This window comes from Aptenodytes patagonicus, chromosome 2, assembly GCF_965638725.1.
Source record: "Aptenodytes patagonicus chromosome 2, bAptPat1.pri.cur, whole genome shotgun sequence".
In the NCBI taxonomy this organism is placed as follows: domain Eukaryota; kingdom Metazoa; phylum Chordata; class Aves; order Sphenisciformes; family Spheniscidae; genus Aptenodytes; species Aptenodytes patagonicus.
In genome coordinates this window covers 118,134,723-118,149,169 of record NC_134950.1, presented here as the reverse complement: position 1 = coordinate 118,149,169, position 14,447 = coordinate 118,134,723, and the positions used below count along the sequence as shown (strand labels likewise).

General features: G+C 45.0%; 1 protein-coding gene across 1 annotated transcript in view; it reads left to right on the top strand.

The window, feature by feature from the left end:
* Positions 1-1,455: 1,455 nt before the first annotated feature.
* The window catches only part of AOAH (acyloxyacyl hydrolase), an 85,647-nt gene continuing 72,655 nt past the window's right edge, over positions 1,456-14,447 (top strand). The window contains exons 1-2 of the mRNA XM_076330866.1: positions 1,456-1,544; positions 1,977-2,131. Of these exons, the coding sequence (XP_076186981.1) occupies positions 1,513-1,544; positions 1,977-2,131 (187 nt within the window). The 5' untranslated portion in view covers positions 1,456-1,512. The remainder of the gene's footprint in view (positions 1,545-1,976; positions 2,132-14,447) is intronic.

Genomic DNA, 14,447 nt, shown 5'->3' with positions numbered 1-14,447 from the left:
TTACAGCATTAAGAAAAACATCCTGCAGACTTCAGTAGGATTGGCATATGGATAAGGTACTTTGCACTATGATTTTTGTTTATCTGCTATTAAAAAAAAAGAAAACCAGCATTTGAGAGAATGATAAGCAGGAACAGGTCTGCAAAACTCAGGCAACAGCTATTGCCTCCATTTTGGGTTTAATTTTTTTTTTCTTTTCTAGAAGAAAAATACATTTGGAAGTCAATGGCTTGGTTTAGAGAATGGAGATACGGAGTGATTTGTATTCACATTTAAGCTTTTAACAGTCTTTTGTTTTTTTTTTTTTTTCTCAGAGCCACTGGATTATATTATCATTATCACAAGGCAAATCCTGCTTATCAAAGTTGAGGCAAGCTTTCCGGGACTGTCTTTAAAAATGTCATAGGTCAGGCTCCCACAGAAAAGAAGTGGTTTGCAAAAACTGCATTAAATACTAAAGCTGACCTGATCCCTGTGCGGTCACGTTGATCTACAGGGATGTCTGAAGATTTGGCAGGGAATCACTGATTTTAATATATTCTCTATTTTTCCTTTTATAACACCATTTACGAGTCTCCTTTAATTATGCCCAGGAAGCATGTAGGGATGCCAGATGAGACAGGCCCCTCATTGCCCTTTAGCACCCCATGTCAACAGCCTGCCCACTTCTGAAAGAGCCAGGCAAGGAGTGGAAAGGAAAGACAAGTACCTGTGGCTGGCTGGGGGGGTAAGAGACTTGCCCAGGGTTATACAAAAAGGCAGAGGCAGAGGTGGGACATAGCTTTGGCCCTCCAGTGCCTGCATTGTATCCTTATAGCCATCCTTGCATCCACAGTGTCTGGGATTTAGCTGTTTGGACTTGTTCCACCTCTGAAGCGATGTCATTTAAACATGTTTTACTCTCTGCTTTTGCTTCAGGCTGGGGAACGACTGGTTTCTGCATTATCTGGGGGAATTAAAAAAAAAAAGAGAGACAGAGAAACCTTTCATTGTTGTGACTGCCAAAGCAGGAGAAAATCAGGATTTTTCAAGCCTTGCAGGCTGCAGATGAACGTGCTCAAAGCTGATGAGAACAGGTACTCAGCTCCCGCTGCTGCCCTTACACCCGCAGCTGCCTCCCGTCCCCCCCAGCTCCTCCCTGGCAGAACCAGAGCCCTGGTGAAACCCCGGCGTGGGAGCCCCACGGCTGCAGCGCCCCATGCCTCTGGCTGAGAGGCCTCTTTCTTTTATTTTTCATGCCCAGTCCTCCCGAACGGAAACCCTGGTCAAAAAATCTTACAGAAGCAGCCGGAGATATGTTTTTGTTTCCTTCTTTGCGGAGGAGGGCAGAGGAGTGACGGGGCGGGGGGAAGGGTTTGTGGGGTTGGTTTTTTTTTTTCCTTTTTGCAACACTAGTTGCTCAGGGGAGTGTCTTGCGTTATTAATGCTGAGTGGCTTCGGTACTGTGGTTTAAGGTCGTTAGTCATCCGCTGCTACCGCAGGAGACACGGGAGCGCTGAGCCAGAGCTGTTCATGCAACCCTCGTGGTCCTCCCAGGCCAGCAGGTTGGGAAGAGCTGCAAACGGGGCAGCGGGGGGCATGGGGGGGTGCGGAGAGCGGCCCGGGGCTGCGGGGGCAACCTCTCAGCCCTGTCACGGGGTGCCCACGTGCATGGGACTCGCCGGGTTGTGGTGGGTGGCTGCACAGCCACCCCAAATGGCCTGAGAGGGTCTGAGAGGTGTGCGAAGGGCAGGGGCCGGGAGAGCGCCTGTGATGCGCAAGTGCGGGATCCCCCGTGCACCCCGTGAGAGGGCAGACGTGTGTGTCCCTGCCTGGGAAGCAGTCCCTGCATTACATATAGCTACACAGGCGCACAAGTCTCCTTTCACCTCAAGCTGCTAATGAGGCAAGGATGCAGGATGCTCCCTGAGCATTAAGGGAATACAGGTCCACGTGTGCCCTTCCCACCTGATTTCTTCCTTTTTTTCCTTCCTTAGGATGAGGGGGTCTAGGCAAGCATTCCTTAATTTATTCTGCATCCTCTGGCTCCCGCTTCTGCTGAAGGCTGCCTCTTCCTCCCCTCTCCCCCGTGGAAATGACCCACCACCCCCTTCGCTCCCCTCCGGGCTGTACAAAGGACATACCTGCGTCGGTATGTATTCAGGTTTTGTTTGCCTGCTGGACTAGTTCATTTGTTACTCCACCGGTGAGCTGAGAATTGCTATGCACATCATAAATCACTCCTTTATCTATTTTAACAGCCGTACTGCAAAATACTCGTAGTCTTTGGTGAAATAATCACTGAAGATTTTGCAAGGCCAGCATGGGGTCTGGAGTTATTTTATGATTTTGTTTTTGAGTGGCTGCTTCCCAAAGTTCATGTTTTTGCTCTGTGGGGAATGGCATCTGAAAAGCTGCCTTTAACATCTGTAGGTCTGGGACTGGGAAAGAAGGTGTTATGGGGTTCCTAGTATTTGTTAGAGTTCACGATGCATTTTGCTTAACTGCAGGAAGGCACCGTTTCCCTCAGACTCGCCCAGGGTCTCCTCATTGATTTCATTGCCTGGGAAACTATTCTTAAGAATAGTTGGTCCATACTCGGACCAGAGAGCTTTGTGGTCTGGACGGTCATCTCTGGATAGCCAAGTTGCAAGGGCTGTTTCCTCACATTTCCTTTCCTTTTCGCAAGCGCACGCGTCTGCACAACCCATACTAAAGTGGGGCGAGCGCATTTTGGCAAACCCCCTCTTGTGTGGCTTTGGTGACTGCGGTGATCTCCACAGCAGCTATAGCTAGGGCTGACTAAGTGATTCCCAAAGCAAGGCCAGTAACACCAAAGTCAATGATGTGAACTGTGGGTATCTGCACCAGAAATGCCCTTGGTGTGAGACTCTGTATACCCAGAGAGATATGGTAGCTTATGGTTTTTATGTGAGCAAATGTTAAATGATGGATATATCTTATGCATTATGCTCAAACATTTTATTTTGTCTTCTTTTAGCTTTTCAGGGCACTTTTGTGCTGTAAACATAAAATCTGTCACGGTTCTCCATCATTCAGAAGGAAATACTTCTTTTCAGCCCAAAATTATTTTCGCTGTAGCTCAGGGAACACAATTAAAAATAATAATCCTAAGCCTGATAAAAACAGGGTTTTTCGCCTCACTTCTGAGCCATCCACAGTGCCCCTGCAGATTTTGGTGCCAGCGAGGCAGGATGAACCAAAAGTGGAGTGATGTCGGGGCGGTGAGGCTTGCGCAGCCCCTGCCAGGGTTCAGCCACCAGCCGGAAAAAGAGAGCGAGTTGTGAAAAGCAGAAACGGCTGTCAGGGACTGGCCTTGTTTGAGCCGGCAGCCACACAAGCAATGACCGAGCAGCTGCCAGAGTGAGAGGGAAGTGGTGGTTTTTAATGGTGAGATCTTTAGGCAGCTACGGTTTTGATGGCACAAGAAAGGCGGTGAGCGTGCTCGCCTGTAGGTTTTTTTACCCTGGTGTCTTTTAAGTGTCAGGCATGAGCGTTGTCTGCCCTTTCCATCCTATTGACCCAGCAAGGCTCTAAATTCCTAAAGTGACTGCACATTGCATTGAAGTTGCCTTGCACAAGATAAATTGTGCTTTTTTTTTCCTCCCAAAGGGAGGAAAGCTGTGCCAGCCCCGTTGCTGGGACCACCGATCATCTCCCCGGCATGTTTGTTCAGTGGGGAGACATCAAAAAACCTGCCTCCCACACCAGTTGCTCTCTCTCTCAGGTGTCCCTTCAGCTAAAAGCATCCACGTGAGCTTGACTCGGGACCAAAACAGACTGTCCACACCTCTGTAAACCGCAAGCTAAAAATGAAGCAGAGCATTAAAACCGCAGGGGCTGGGCCTGGCAGGGAGGGCTGGTGACTGCACAGAGGTGGGCTGCTGCCTGCTAGCCCAGACGTCCACCTCTGGGGTTTCACTGATTAGCTGCTCTCTCAACTAACTCTTGAAAACACTGACAAGTCATCTGTGTCTCTTTCTTTTCACAAGCGCTAAAGGGAAAGCACGGAGGAGCTGATGGTTACACTGGCCGTGGTGTGGAGCAGGGGTAACGTCAGTTCTTGCGGCTGATTCGGTGACCAGCCCTCTTAGGAGCAGAAATAAAGCCGAGATCAGCTTCATCTGTAGGAGGAAGATGATTGTGATTTCCTTTCAACAGCTTGACCCCAGACCCTGCTAGCTCAGTTTGCCATCTGGGAAGACGTTCTCATGGGAGAGAGCCATGAGAACTTCCTCTGTGTCTTCTTGGCCTTATAGATCAAGGCAGCATTTTTAATGTGAGAAATGCCCGCTGCCAAATGTATAGGAGATTTTCTTGAAGAAATGGACTTTTTCATGCAAGTTGGTCAGGTGTCTAATCTTTCAGAGTTATTTGCCTCTCTTTTCTGAGGGAAATGAGGTGCCTGCACATTGAATAGTCATTTCTGATCACTCCTCTGTGTGTACCACCTGCCTGATCGAGATTGCTATGTTAGTAGCCAAAGCTGGTCAGAAAATGGACGCTCTTTCAGTAACAAAACCAAGAAAATATTTTCCATTAAGCCTTTCCATTGAAAGTATCACACTTCTTTAAGAAACATGTAGAAATTATATGACAGGAATGCGAAATGCAGCTCTGGTACCTCCGTTGAATGCGATACAACTTGATTGCTTCCTTCTCCCGTTCCCCTTGGTAGCAGTGCTCCCTGGGTAGGCACCATCTGCCCCAGTATATTCTGGTCGTACTGGGAGAGTGGCTGGATGCTTCAAGAGACTCCCCTGCCCTTAGCACATCCTGGGAAATGTATTTTGGGTAGGCATCTATATGCCGATACGGAATAGGGCTGAAGGAGAGGAGGGTGTGCGTCCAGTGAGGTGCCACAGCAGGCTGAACAGTTCGGACGACTCATAGGGGAGGTTGGCCAAAACATTTCTGCTTTCAGATTGTTTCTTGTCTAAGAAAGAAGGTGACTTTTTTTACAGCAAACTTAATTGCGTTAGAAAACATTTAGACAGAAGTTTTAATCAGCCTCAGTAACTATAGAAAAAGTCACACCATTTTTGCTGCATTTTCTTTAAAAATTTGGCTGCTTCATTCAGAGAAAGTCTTTTAATAATTGACTTCGTGTAAAAATAAAGCATCTGGAAAGCATTCCCACCTAAAAAGGGATTTAATACTACTGCCTTTTAGAATTATGGAAAAGAGGGGGAAAGGACCTGATGATAATCCTCCCAGCCACAAGATCAGATGTAGAACACCTAAGCAGTTCCTAATCTTCTCCAACCTGCTCTTAAATAGATACATGGTCTTCCTTTGGCCCTGTCACTAGAAGAATTTTCCCAACATCTGACAGTCTCTTTTCTCCATCAGTGTTTCCTGCCTCCCCAGGCTGGAAAAATGCCCCCCTTTTTGCATACCATGAAATCAGCTCAGGCCCTTCCTCTGGGCCTCTTGCACACTTTGCATGTCACATATTATTCTGCGTTTTCTTTATAGTAGATAAAAGAGCTTTAGTAATTTTCCTATATGCAAAGGCCCATGGAGCTGTTTTTCCTCATGTAAAGATGTTGAGTGTTTTCTCTGTGCGCTGATTTGGGAGCTGGATACTAGGTCTGGTTTTTGTTTCTGGGTTTGTTACTGACTGACAGTATGGCTTAAGGGTTTTATTCAGGACGAGACCTAGAAACCTTTTTGCTAGGTGCAGCCTGATAATTTCAGTGGACCATCCTGAGAACAAGATACTGTGTATTTTTCTCTCAAAAATTAAGTATGAACGAGCCCTTCAGATACTCAGGTCTTTGACTTTCCCCATTAGGAAAACACTGCGCATTTCACAGGGCAAGTAAAGTTTTACTTAAGTTAATGTTAAGGTACCCAAAGACAGTACAGTAACACTGGTAACTGTTAACACTAGCGTTAATGTTTCACCATACCTAAGATCATGTTCTTTACTCTTCTACTAGTTCTGATTAATTTTTAAAGGTTTTATTCCACCTCCCACCACCCTGAATTATGGCAGAGCCCTTAAAGTGTCTTTGCAAATTGTCCTGTTCTCTAGCAAAGGTGACTTCATCCAGAAGTATCTGAAGCAACCTCAAGAAAGGCAGAAGCTGCCCTGGAGGATGCAGAAAGCAGGGGAGACACTGAAAGACAGGAGGGAATTGCTGTATTCATCTCTCTTCAACGTGGTGAAGAAAGGAAATTTGGGGAATTGTAGATCAGTCAGTTAAACATCAATTCCTAGAAAAATCCTGCAGTAGTTAATAAAACTTTATAAAAGCTCCTTTCAAAAGTAAATATGAGTAAGAGCCTCACTGGATTTATCAAGGAGAAACAGTGTCAGATCAATCTAATTTTCTTTGCTGATGGGATAATGGCATGTAGACGCAGAAGAAGTAGTAGATGTTACAGCTGGACTTTAGTAAGGCTTTTGGCACCACCTCAGCACTAATCTAATGGCTGAGAGATATGCGACATTGATTAAGCTTCTACAGGGCAGGACAAAACTGGTGGGTGGCCTTGTTCAGAGAGTAATTACAAGTGGCTCACTCCCTAAGCAGAAGGATGTACAAAATGAGGTCTTTCTTGGACATCTGTTTTGAACATAGCATCATTCCTTATTTTCATTAGCCAGGATAATGAAATAGTGTGCTATTAAATTAGCAGCTCATATAAAACTGAAAAGGTTTGCAAGTACAATGGAGGGCAGGATTAAATTCAAAACAATCCTGAAAACTTGGAGCACTTGCCCCCTAAAAAGATCATTTCAATATGGGTATGTTGAAGGCACTTCAGCAGAAATAGTCAATGACACACATAGCGGATGCGAAATGACCGGCTAGGTAGCATCCCTAGGGAAGATCATCTGGGCTTGTAGTGGCACAATGATGGCATGCTGTCACGAAGAATGCACACACTGCATACACCGAGACGTGTGAACAGAAGTTAGCTTGCAAGACATGTGAAGTTACCCGCTACCTTTCTCAGCGTTGACAAAGCCTCAGAGGAATTTCTGCCTTCCCTCTTGGGGCTGTGCATCAAGAGTGATGCAGAGTGACAGGAGGTTTCGGAGAAAAACAAACATAAGCTATAAAGAAAGACTGAATAAATTAGAGTTAATTAGTCTAGAGAAGAAAAACTTGAGAAAAGACATGATATCTGTCCTCAAAAACATTAAAGGGGGGATCCGTTCTCCAGATTCATAACAGCTATGGCAAGAAATGACAGGAATGGATAGCAGTAGGGACATTCAGGTTAGGAAGAAAATTTTCTAATGCTAGTGATAAGTGAGCACTGTCATCAATTCCTGAGAAGGCTGTAAAAGACCTCATTAGAGATCTTAACAGATCTGTGTCTACCCTGTCCCTTTGGAATGGCATAGATGCCATAGATCAGCTGCTAAGGCAGAGACTTCTGTAAGATGACTTCTTCCAGGCCGGCTTTTCAGGGGTTCTGCGCTGTGACCACGAGAACCATTTGCAAATAGCAGGGTTTATTTATTTTCTCCCCAGCAGCAGGCTGCCCTGCTCTTTTGGCGATTAACTTTGGCTGCCCTTTTTGGAATGACGCGATTAGTCAGGGAGCACTCAATACAGCCGGACAGCAGTGCTTTCCATCTTCTTTGCTAGCGAGCAGAGATCCTGTGGGTCAGCAGCCGGGGAAGCAAATTTCCCCATCTTTGTGCTCGATATAATGCCATTCTCAGCAACCTTTGCGGGTCACCTCTTCTATTCACCCATGAGCACATAATTCCTAGCGTATGAAGAAGCATGTTTTTGAAACATATTTTCAGCTCTGATTACATTAAAGAATGGATACTTCCGAGCTTCCCAGCAGCGTAAAACGCCGACCTCTACCTGCGTTGATTTGTGTGATAGTCAATGTCCTCAACAGTTTGCCTCCGTCTAACTGTGCATGAGTGCAGGGATGAAATATGCCCCACGGAGTGGCAGCAGGACCGGTGGCGTTTGGAGTTCCCAATAACTTCACACAATGGAACATGCCAAATGGAGTTGGAGGCTTTTAATAACTGCGCTCAGACAAAGTGGCTGTGCACATATTGTCTGGGGAGGCACCATGACAGAACGTATAATTTACAGCTCAATGAGTTCTGTAAAAAGGCCATGCCCAATGTCAGTGTAGCACCACAATGTATTTTACTCTGAAAGGCTGGGAATCGACTTTGATTACAGCTAAACCAGTGCCAAGCCACAGCACCTCTGTTCGCTTCACCGACATTGCTCCGTTTACTCAGTGGCAAAATTTGGCCTGATGATCAGTTATAAATACCAAATTTGACCATAACATTTTTTCCTATGATTATACGTTGGATAGAAAAACCACAGGCATGTGAGTAGTACAGTAGAGATACTAAAACAACTATTAAAATAGGAATATTTTCTACAGGGGTTGATATTTTTCAGCAACTAATGGCAAAAATTTCATTTTCAAAATCACCCCAAGTCTTACTGAAGGTTTATGGCTGTAAAATGCAAATATATCTATTGATCACAATAAAAAGTTGTGCTTAACATACCGACATATATACATGTATGTGTGTGTAAATACACAATCATATATATTTATACGTGCATTTGTAGACATGGGTAGTCTTGTCCGTTTTACATTACTGATGCTTGCCTTTAGTATAAGTTTTCTTTGATAATCTTCTTTATTTAGTATTGATTGTCTGTTTGGTTGCTGACTGCCCCAACCTGTGTGCCTCCCACTCTTGTTCTTATGTTAGCCCTATACAGAACTTCTGCTTATATTTAAGGCAATCATTTTCAGTGGTTTTAGGAACTGTATATCTGAAACTAGTTTTATGTATTCAGAATCCTAAAATGGTCAAACCTTTGCGACAAGGATGAAGTTATCCAGTTACATTAACTCCCCCTGCCACCATTCAGGCTTCAGTAAATTTTTAATACCCTTTCCTGATTTGGAAAAGAAAAATATGTTAATGGCACACATACATACACGTTTTTTTCTATTAATTAATGCAGAAAGCATTTCCATTGGAAATACCTGAGGTTATAGATTTTGTTAAATAGGGCTCTTTGAAGCGTAATGTAGAAAACACTAGGGATACATTTGCCTGGCAGGTATGGATACCAGAGTCTTCCACTAGATGGAAACTGAATTTTCTGTACTGGCATAACTGTATCGGAGACCTCACTGGGTGTCTTAAGGAAACAATAATGAAGGAATAGAGCTCTGAAGTTAGGGGTCTGAAGTGGCTCACTGCTATTGCATGAGCAACAGGAATGATAATTGATATTGCAGAGTCTGCTGGCTTTGTTACAAAGCTACAATGCACTCAAAATACTGCTATATTGATATTAATATTTCAAAAATGTCTTTAGCCAGTATACTATATGTAATTTTATGCCCAGTGACAGGTTTGGTAATAGTGTACCATTTAGCATTTCCGAGATATTTTATGACGCTTAGCAAATTAAGGGGAAAAGGTCTTGTATATGCCAACATATTTGAATATGGATACCTATAATTATATTCCATCACTTCAGTATCTCTATGAAATACATTAACACTGTAAATGGAATAGGAAGCAAAGTCTGAGTTAAAAGACTTTTACACTCAGATCCTTTTCTAGATTACCTTTCAAAGCAATAAATCCTCTGGCTGTATATGGGAAAATAACTATCCTAATTTTGCACTTACAGTTATGTCATTTGAACTGAATATTTCCATGCTGGAATGAAATCTTGAGGTTATAAAGGGCTGTTCTTTGCAAGTGTCAGCTCGGTGCTGAGAAGCAGCAAAAGAAGGCAAAATGGGTATTGGGAAGTATTAGGAAAGGAATATATAGGGAAAAAGAAAACATTCCTGTATTGTAACTTCGCATATCCGTGGTCTGCCTGCACCTAGAATACCCACGTGCATGTCCACATCTCAGAGGGGAAAACCTTATTTCTTATTAGCTCCCCATGTGAATGCTCCTCTTTCAAACAGGAATGTCTTGTTCCAGGTTGAACTGGAACTGGATTAGATGAATTTGGAAAAAGGTGTTTTTAGGCCGGATCAACAGCATCTGCATGCAGAGTAGCAGTATTGTCTTTTGTAGACAGGCTCTGAGGACTCCTCATCTGTAGGCTTTAAGAAATGCGTCGGAGCCTATGATCACCTATAAATGGAAGAAGCAAAGGCTATGTTTTGGGAAAACCTTCATCTTCTATATAAAACCAGGAATGTGATAGATGGGTTCATTTATACAGGGGCTTGCTGCTGCAGACAGATATTTGAGGCAGAGGTTTGCCGCTTCGCCAAGCGAGTCTCCGGCTCCTGCTCCACCGGGAGTGAGCAGGGTGACCACAGCCTGGCTGGCAGGGTTTGCAGAGAGCTATTTGTGTCCAAGGCCACTTTTTTTGGGGCTTATTTCCTCCTTGTGCTCCAGGGGGTATGTTTAATTTATAGCTGGGGAACAGCGATATGTCTGGAAGAGCGAGAAAGGTCTCCAGCACCCAGGAACGTGAGTAAAGGATGGCAAAGGAGGATGTGCCAGGTGCCAGAAATCCCATTTAACAGAGTTTTACTCAGACAAATATATCTACAAATCTGAAACTTAGAGAGGCAGCTTTCACTATCCGGACGCTTCTTGACATCCCTAGGTATAATTCTAATTATAGAGCCTTTCAAACGTGTGTTGCAGAAGTGGATTACGTTAAATAGTCTGCTCAAACTGCCAGAGGCTTCACAGCTAAGAAATGAATTTCTCTAGCTCTGATTTTATTTTGGGGTATGATTTTTTTTCCTCCTGAGCTTATTGGGAATGTCATTTTATTATTACACGCTGTTTTCAAATACATGAAGAGAAGTACTTCCTGACGTGTGAGTTTTCAGATTACTGCTGCTAAGCAAAATGGTTACGATTTTCTCTTATCTCTTCAGAAATTAATAGCAGATGGGACAAACTATCGCTAAAAGAGACAGGCATTTTATTAATACCAGAGTCTAGTTTCTAATGGCTGGTAGGCATTATAATACCAATTAATTTCTTCCAGAGAAAACATCCTTCAGCCTGTCAAGGCATTGAAATCTGTTATTGAAGTGCGACAGCAGAGTCAATTTCTTGAAATTTGTTTCTAAAGAAAATCATGTGCAATTATAAAAAATTTAGAGCTGTTTTTAACCTTTAATTATGAAGCTTATCTACATTGCCCTAAATGTGCCCAGCTCATGATGAGAAATAAATCGCATCTAAACATCTACTAAATTAAAAGCAAGCAATAGTTGCTAAAGACTGTCCAGATCTGGAAGTGCTTTTCTACTGATGCCAGAGTATTAAAAAGTTTATATTCTCGCACACATCATAAGTAATTAGAGCAGTGAGACTTCTACAGTCGAAGAAAGTTGATTTCCCCATCTTTTTTAGCTAACTAATTATTTTCCATTTTTAGCCAGCAGAATTAAGACCCGTTGAAGGCTAGGATAACTGGTTAGTGTTTCTGGTGATATTTGGTGTGCAGGGAGATTTCTGTTGATTTCATTAGAGGGTAGTGGCTTCTTATGCTGCAACCAACAGTGAATTCTTTTTCTGCCACTAAATCCAGAGGAAGATGATATAAATGATTAAAAAGAGAGCAGGTTTGTAGTAGGAGTGAGGATAGTCTGAGTTAACTTTAATTTATAGACACTAACCTCTTGAGGTTTTACCTGTAGCCCAACACAGGAGATAGGTTGTCCTAGAGGATAAATCTGAATTACTGGGGGGAGCACGTTTTTATCCAAAAAAAGGGGGAGCCTGAGTGGGTTAGACTCCCTGAACTACAGTGAGTCCCCTTAGACATTCCTCCTCGCTCCTCCCAGGGTTCAACCCTTTTCCTGAGTAATTTACAATCTCCAGCCCAAAAGCTGCTCCTGATGACATCAGTCTAAATGAAAGGCTTTGAGGCCAGCAGAGCCCGAACACAAGCGGGTGTCCCCTGAGGCAAATCCATGGTGGGGCAATAAGAGGTGCCAGCAGACCACGAGGAGTAAAGAGAGGTGGACCAAGGGCACCTGATAAAAGCCCAGGTAGGTGGGGGAAACAGAGAGCAGATCAGCGGGTGGCACGCATTGGTGGCACGCGTTCCTGGGGAACACCTTTTCCACTGGAGGGCAGGAAGACTCCCCAAATTTGGGTCCAGAGACTTGAGCCACGGTGCCTGAGGCTGAGGATGCCCCAACTGGAACCGCAGACCCCTTTGAAAATCAGTCAAGACTTTTGTTCTCGGCTTGTCCCATGAAGCGTAGCATTTCATCTGGAATAAATGCATTTGCGGGGGAGCATTTGAATAACTGAGGTGTGGTCTGCGGGTGCCCGAGGCAGGGAGCGTGACCAGAAGCATCCTCTCTGTGGTAGTAAAGACTAGTTTATGAGAGCAAACATTCTGAAGTTCAGCTCTGTGGGTATTTCCCAAGTAGTCAGGCTATTATTGTTGTTATTTATATTCATATAACATCTAGTAGCCCAAGGTACTGCATTAAGTGCTGCAAAAACTCAGCGATGGCTCCGTTAATTCTCATGCGAAGCAAATCTCCCTTTGGGCCTGGTTCGATAGACACAAAAGTGTCTAACTGACTTAATCAACATGAAAAATTTCCATTTAATTGCTGGGAGACCGCTCCATGAGTAGGGTTACCTGCATGATTGTGTTTGTGATTAAGAATTCTGTTTCTATTCGGCAGAGCTGAACCAAAAATAGCTATTCCCCCCCCCGTGGTGCTTTGACAAACATGAGAGAGGAACTCACATCTTCAGTGGAGGCTGTCTTCTTGAATAACAGAGGAAATGGAAACTCCAGGGGTATTTTTATCCTCAGCCCAACTTTTTGGATTTTGAGCATTCGGGCTGTTTGTCCATAAGACCCTTTCTCTGCACCGACTCTACTGGAGGTGAGAAGACCTCGCTGTGATAACGAAAATGGGTGTCATGGGGGCAATGTCTGAGTCAGAGAGAGTGGAGCCTCTTTGCACCCCCACGCTGAGGCGAATCATTAGGCAGGCTGCTGAGCCTGCACTTGGGGTGAATAACTCTATTTCACTGTAAAAGCAGTGCACTGAGGTGCGGCAGGGCTGAGCACTGCAGCCAGAAGCAAGCTCTTTCCTCGTCTGCTGGGGAAAGTGTGGGGCTGCGTCGTGAGCTGGTCTCTCCCGTTGCGAGAGGGTTCTTGTTGCATCGATGTTTTTATCAGGCCAGCTTCTATGCTAAAATAAAATCTCTCCTTGCAGTGCTGGAGCCAACATTTTGGCACCCGAGGATGCTGTAACTGAAAGCAGATACATTGCAGAGGTTGATGTCTGCTCGCGGCTGGAGCAGACCCACCACAACACAGGAAGCACGAGATGCAGTGTGGGCAGCGGGGGGAGGCGGGCAGCGTCCCACTCCCACCGGCAGCAGTTTGCAAGCTTCATTGTGGTGGTGCATGGCACCCTCTGGTCCTGCAGAGGATAAAGGGGTGCAGGAGGCAGGAGACAGACTTTTAGAAAGCTGGACCCAGCCGGAGCCCCTCGTTCCCATGCCACTTGGCGGGCATGACCAACAAGTGGGGTGGGTGGCAGAGGCAGCCGGGGGGGGTGGATGGGGGAGCTGGCGACCAAGAGAGAAGGACTCTGTCCTCTCTGCAAAGTGTGCTGGCAGGCCCCAGCTGAAGGTGCAGGAGCACTGGGTTACACAGCACGGGCAAAATGAGCGTCATTTCTCTCTGCTGCAGTCAGTGACACTGTCAGCTCCTTGGTGTGACGGGTTACTGAGCCTCAGGGACATGACATCCAAGATGCCTCTAGTTTTCACCTGCCCCCCTGTGTCTGAGCTCATGCCTGTGCTTGCAACAGGCGCTTTTCCCTTGCTTTGCATCCAGGCTTGCAATTTCTTAGTCTGGTCGGGCCATCCTACTCCTCAAGCCGCATTGGCGTCCGCTCCATCGCTGTTGCCCACTTGCCCCTGTGCTCAGTTCTGCTTCAGCCTGTGTTTTGGGGACTGTCTGCTCTCCCAGCTCCTCTGCCCGCTGAAGCATTTTCCTCTGCTAACATTGCTAACCTTAGTGTGTCCCGAGTTTCCTTCTCTCCTCCTTATCTTCACCCCTCACAGACTCCTGGACCCATGTCTGCAAAGCGCTGGCACATCCTCATTCGTAGCTTCCTCAAGGTCCTGGTACAAAAGAACGAGAGGTAATACAACAAAAGCTGTCTCCTTTAGAAAATATCAAAGAACTAGCTCCTTCCTGTCTTTCTGCTTGGACTCCTTTTTGTCTTTCTGACTTCTAGACAGCAAGATTGTTAGATGAAGGCCTGACCTTGGTAAGAGAAAAAAGGAAGGCACAGAAAGAATATGTGGTTTTGTGGTTAAGGCATCATTTTGGTAATTTAATTTTTCTGAGCCTCCATCCTTATGAATAAAACAGACATAGAAGACAGGGGAAGGGTAGTTTTGGTTGTCTGTATGTTGCTCACATGTGTTAATA